General features: G+C 37.8%; 1 protein-coding gene across 1 annotated transcript; it reads left to right on the top strand.

Moving 5' to 3' along the window:
- The first annotated feature begins 314 nt into the window (after positions 1 to 314).
- LOC105094807 (olfactory receptor 5D13) lies at positions 315 to 6,126 on the top strand. The gene is made up of 2 exons (XM_010986904.3): positions 315 to 322; positions 5,184 to 6,126. The coding sequence occupies exons 1-2, from the start codon at positions 315 to 317 to the stop codon at positions 6,124 to 6,126; spliced, it is 951 nt and encodes a 316-aa protein (XP_010985206.2).
- The last annotated feature ends 501 nt before the right edge of the window (positions 6,127 to 6,627 follow it).

Here is a 6,627-nt window from a genome sequence, read left to right as displayed (position 1 = left end):
CACAGATAATTTAAAAACAACAGAGCACTTTGAGAATACCAAAGGTGAGGTGATCTTAGTGAGATCTCTAGACCAGTATAAGGATTAGTCACGGAAGATGGGACATGCAGAGAGCTGTTGTGGAGTTTTACTTCTGGCTGCGTTCTTCCTGAAAGGCCGCCCCTGCCTTTTATTTACGTTAAAGTTGACATCTCTAGCGCCCCTTGTTATACCCTTTTAGTGGTACTGAGCAGCCCAGAGGCGCGGGGTCATCCATGTTATTCTGTTTGGGTGCTATGGGGAGGAAGCTCTTCTGTCGTTGTTGTTCTGAAATCATGTTCTTGTGGGGTTTTTTAAATTAATTAATTTTCTGCCTTGAAGACACAGGAAAGAGACCAGGGTTTCTCAAACAATTTAGCCTTGAAAATATTTGAATACACTGGTTGGAGTCCCCTTTTGTTTTTCTTCTGTATTTCAGACACCTTCAGGCCCTTGATGGTTTGTAAGATCTTCTATCTCCCATATATATATACACATACATCTATAATTACTATATATATATATGTGTGTATATATATATACACACACACACACACATCTCACCTATAATTACTTCATATTGCAAGGGAGTATACAATTATTCATGGTTACCGGGAGCCACTGACTTAATTGCAGTGAGATGCTGTCAAGAACACAATGCTCCCTTCTGAACTAAAATGAAAATGGTTACTACGTCTTTCTGTCTCCGTAAACTACTGTAATGCAACCAAATTGAATGTCATGATTATAATAATAGAACTGAATGAGTTTCTTTCACAACGGCTACACCTGTTTACAACCACCACCGCTTCATTACTACACACTTGTCTTGTTGGCGGGGAGCCCTGCCACAAGGTTCCACTCCTGGCACTGATCCCAGTTACATTCTTTCTGCAACTGGTACCCGCTGGTTCTCCACTCTTTCTAGTACTGCTAACTGCATAAAGTCAATTTCTAAGTGATTGATAGAAACATGAACATTCAAATTCCTATCTTGGCTCAGACTATCTTTTCTGATTAAAAAGCCTTTTGTTTTTCTTTCTTAACCCTGCAATTCTACGTTAACCTTATAGTTCAACCCAAAGTTCAAAATCCTATCATGATTTTGCCAATCAGGAAATACCCTGGACATTACTCAAGCATCTCAACATGTGAAGAGCACCCTCGATGTGCTCGCAATGCAGAAAGGCATAGGATTTTTAAAAGCAAATTCTTGCTTCTCCCAGGGTGTTATAATCGGGTTATAATAACCACATTGCTGCGACCCACGATTTGGAAGACGCCTAGGTGCCTACATCCCTACTCAGAGGGCATCAGCCTGTTGCTCTGGAAACAATGGTTGCACCCTGAATAATCAAGAAGTAAATTCTATTGCACGGGTTGACAAACTACAACCCATAAGCCAGGCCTATCGGTTCATGTATTGTCTGTGACTGCATCCGTGCCTCAGGATGAAGAATCAACATGTTGAAATTAAGACTACATGGCCCACAAAACCTAAAATATACACTGTCTGGCTTTTTCCAGGAAAAGTTTGCTGTACCTGTTCTATTAAATCAAGTCACTGGAATTGAGATGTTTATCTGTTAAAATATGGTAGTTCCTCAAAAAAATAAATGCATTCTCCTTCCCATAAACTTAGATTACAAATTTAAAAAACAGAGTGCCAGCTCTTTTTTCAATTTCAAAAATAAATCTAAGAATTAAATAGAACTGTGTTCATGTTTGGAGAGTAATACAAACCTTATTATCTCAAAATCGGTGGTTTTCATAGAAAATGAAGCTCACAACACAATGTTAAATTAAAGAAAGGATAATGAACACTATAACTATAATATGGCATGTATTGTATAAGTTTTATTTCCAGATACACACTGATGAATACATATTCATGTAGCAAAGGAAAACCCGGAAGTCAACAATGAGTAAGAATCTTTGGATTGTCGCCCAATAGCTGATTTTTCTTTTGTACATTTCTGTATTTTTCCAGTGTTTAAAGACAAAATAGGGGAGTGGATTTAGCTCAGTGGTAGAGTGCATGGTCAGCACGCTTGAGGTCTGGGGTGCAATCCCCAGCACCTTTATTAAAAAGAAAAATTAAAGACAAAAGATATCTTGTTCAACATTTTAAAAAGACAATTGATTAGAGTTTATGATGAAATTATTCCCCAATCTTCAGAAGAAATCAAATATGACCAAAACATCACACAGGGAATTGCTTCATCTAATTGCTCTATTTCTCATCCCCAAGGCGAGAGTCAACAATATTCTCCAGGGTTAAGCTCCCTAAGGTTTTGATGGCATATAAACGTAGCAGTCTGGTGTTAGGGGTCAGCTTTTTGTCTCCTTTTCTCTTTGTCATCTCTGAGTTTATTTTTTAATAGATTAGAGGAAAAAGTCATTATTCCTGAAATATTCATTGCAGTATACTGTAGATTTCTGTTCCTATTTTTTTTCAGGTTTATTACTATACTAAAAATAGTAGAATTCTCAGCAGGAATTTTTCTGGAATCCATTAATATTAGCAAACAAACTCCATTAAATGAATAAGTCAAATTCTGCACTCCGGTGAGTTGCTTCAATCCCTATTTCATTTTAAAAGGAAAATAGCACATGTGTAAAACTAATGGCCAGGTGACCTATTTAGTGCAGCTCACTAGAAGTATTCAGTTCCTTATCTTTCACCACATTTATCTCTTACGATTCACCAGCCTACATCACTGAGAAATGTTTCAGTTTTTCTCAATTGCAATGTTCTTATCCTTTACTTTATCCACACAAACTTAAATAACAAATAAGAAATGTGTGTTTCAATGTGTCTTTTGTGCTTATATGCATTATTCCCTGGAATGTTTCTCGTAAGGAAAAAAACTGAGAATGAGGCTCGTGTTTTATAATTGTATAGTTTCTGAAAAGCCTGTTATAGTACTGAGTGCATAGTGGGTCTACGATGTGAAAATCGTTCCAGGAGAGATAACACCGGAAGGGAGAGAAACAGTGGACAGGACATTCGTGTTCTCAGCTGAACACGATCGACACTTCCTGGGGCTAAATGCAAGATTGTGAACGTTGGCCACCGATAAACACAGAGTGCAGGAGGTGAAACGCAGAGCCGCAGGTGTGGGGAAGATGTGTGCATGAGGAGGAACTGAATATGCATGGCGAAATGTCTTTATCTTTGATGGCGGTGATTTCCTTCTCAGTCCTGGCTACTCAGACTTTGTTTACAAGCACCACAGGGGATGAACACAGATTTGGGAAAAAAGTCTCTTCAGTTACAGAATCTGCATTCTGTGTTTGAGTATTTAACTTAAAACTCAGTCTTTTTAAAAAGAGTTTTACGTTAAACTGAAATATACTTTCAGGAAATCATAAATGTGATGAGGGATTAAATCACAAGTGTCAAATCAAAGGACAGTAAAGGAACAATTGAAGAAGAAAAAGCAGGGCTATGTGAATGATGTCCTTCTGTATGTACAGGAAAACCTCAAGTGTGCATAGAGAGGGTAAAGGTGTAATAACTGGAAAACAAAACAGTGTTTGATTTCAGCTCCTGATAAGACAGGATTTTTACAGAATTCTGTGTGGAATGAACATCCCTTTATGCAAAGTGCCATTTTAGGTTTCAGAAAGATTTGGAAGTGGCTTTGAGAAGAATGAATTATAGCAAAAAATTACTGTAAAAAGAAAAAAAAAAAGACAGTTGAAGCGTTTTGGAGGAACACAGGCCTTTTTAAAAAAAAGAATTCAGTGCGTCCTTTTATCTCCATACGTATCTTTATTTTATGCTAATTCAGGAAGCTCAGGGCCCAGGAAGTTTGCACAGTGGCTGCTGTTTCCTAGGACTCCAGGTGTGTCTCAGTGCACTGTGAGTTCACAGCATGCTGCTGCCTTAGTAGGCAAGTCTAACTTCTTTAATATTATTATAATATTATTACAATTAGAGTATTATGAGAGTTTTTACCCCAATATGCTTATTATATACCTAGACTTTACTCACTCACATACTCATATATTTATTTATTCAATGCATATTATTGAGTGCCTACTTTCTTCCATCTTTGTTTGCATGAATTTGATTTTTCTGTGGAACAGACAATGATAAAATGGTAAATGACAGAAAATAAGTACATTGTCTACTAGGTTACAGATGTGGCTGAAGTTGTCATTTTTGAGGGCTGACAATAGTTGACGGAGTAGGACCATGGCCATCGGTCAAGTAGAGAGAAAATTATTGGATAAGATCATGAAGATAACAGTATAGGGCACTGAAAGAGTTATCTTTATGTCTGTGGAAACCTACTCAGAGCAAGAAAATCTTTAACTCAGTAGAAAACCACGGTCTAATCATACATCAGAAAGCAGTGCCCCATCTTTGGGAGTTTTGAGTTAGAGTAAGTTGACCATTTAATAATGATGTTGTAGAAAGTTCTCTGGCATAAGAAAAATAGTGTGAAGAGAATATAATTAAGTTTATTTCTACCATGAGTCTCTTTAACTACTTGATAGAACAAGACGTAACAGTAACAGATTTTACAATTTTGATAATTAGATAAATGTAGCTGATGAAGTACATTATTCTTCTGCAGGAAATTTCTAAAATATGAGGAGAGAAATGTGACTGAGTGTTAAGTAGTTAACTGGAAAGGTAAATTCAGTAATAGCTACACCAACCGTAGTTAAAAAAAAGCAAAATAAAGTAACTTGACCATTGTGCTGGGTCAATAATTCTCTTTTGAGTTCTAATTTCTCACAGTTAAATAAGTTAGGCAAGGAAGAAATTGTAAAAATGTATGATACACATTTCTTTCAAGAGCAGGACTTTAGCTGTCTCATATTCATTCATGTCTCATACACTGATCTGTCTCATGAAACCAGCTGCCTCTGAGGGGACTGGATCTGATCATTTGAAATATAACAGGTCAACTCCATTGTTCCACTTTTCTCAACTTCTTTTTCCATTTGCACAAATTTTATACTCACCCTATAATGGTGACATTAGTAAATTCTAGCTTTTAAAATAAGTTTAAGAATTGAAATCAAGTATTTTCCACAACACTACTTACAGATATTCACCAAGTCTCTCGACATTTCCTCATTTTAGCCATCCATGTCCAAATTTTGCTCCTCATGTCACTGAACCAACTTTCATATTTTGTCCACAGGAACCAAGAGAATCAGAGTGCTGAGGTCACTTTCATTCTCTCGGGCTTCTCAGAGTACCCGGAACTCCAGCTGCCCCTCCTCCTGGTGTTCCTGACCGTCTACACGGTCACGGTGCTGGGCAACCTGGGCGTGGTCCTGACCATCAAGCTCAGTCCCAGTCTCCACACCCCCATGTACTTCTTCCTCAGCCACTTGTCCTTTGCTGACTTCTGTTACTCTACAGTGGTTATACCCAAACTGCTGGAAAACTTGGTTGTAGAAGACAGAACTGTCTCCTTCACAGGATGCATCCTGCAGTTCTTCTTTGCCTGCATGTTTGTTGTGACAGAGACTTACATGTTGGCAGCGATGGCCTATGACAGATTTGTGGCCGTTTGTAGCCCTCTTCTCTACGCAGCTGTGATGTCTCAGAAGCGCTGTTCCTTGTTGGTGGCTGTGTCATACTCTTGGAGTGTGGCTTGTTCCCTAACGTACACATACTTTTTGTTGACCTTATCCTTTTGTGGGTCTAACATCATAAATAACTTTGTGTGTGAATACTCTGCCATTGTTGCTGTTTCCTGCTCTGACCCCTACATTAGCCAGGAGGTCCTTTTAGTCTCTGCCACATTCAATGAAGTAAGCAGCCTGATGATCATTCTCACTTCCTATGTTTTCATTTTTATCACTGTCATGAAGATGCCTTCTACTGGGGGGCGCCACAAAGCCTTCTCCACCTGTGCCTCCCACCTGACCGCTGTCACCATCTTCCATGGGACCATCCTTTTTCTCTACTGTGTCCCTAACTCCAAAAGTTCATGGCTCATGGTCAAGGTGGCCTCTGTCTTTTACACCGTGGTCATCCCCATGCTGAACCCTCTGATCTACAGCCTCAGGAACAAAGATGTGAAGGAGTCAGTGAAGAAATTAATCAATATTAAATTGTTCTGTGAAAAAGTGTAAAGCTAGAAGATATTCATTATTTCTTTTTGAGAGTACTGTAAGGGTTTTTCAGTAGCAAATCAATACACAAATCTTGCTAACCTTGCAACTGAAAGTCCAAGATATGTTCACTCTTATGTGTAATGAAATCACTTTAAAATGACAATAGTAGGAATAAAAGACTTCTCAAAGTAAATTTTTGTTTCAGATTATGAACCATAAAGGTTTCTATGTTAATACACATGACCGTGTGATTGTCCTGGACCAATTTTCATTCAATTAAGTCATGTGAAGTGTAGGATTTTTCAGATGATCTGAAGCGTTAGAGCTTATAATGAGGAAGCTTACTTCTCAATATGAATGTAGTAATTACGAGCAGTTTGACATAAAACACTAAATATCTTTTTTGTTATTCATTTATTTGTATTGATGTGTAGTAATATCTTTTAAGGAATGTGTATTTAATTCCACAAGAATAATTTTGGTAGTGGAAGATTCCCAGGCAAAAAAATAAATAAATAA

Source organism: Camelus dromedarius, chromosome 12 (genome assembly GCF_036321535.1).
Source record: "Camelus dromedarius isolate mCamDro1 chromosome 12, mCamDro1.pat, whole genome shotgun sequence".
NCBI classification, from domain to species: domain Eukaryota; kingdom Metazoa; phylum Chordata; class Mammalia; order Artiodactyla; family Camelidae; genus Camelus; species Camelus dromedarius.
Note: the sequence above shows the minus strand (reverse complement) of the source record. Positions and strands in the feature narration are given on the sequence as shown.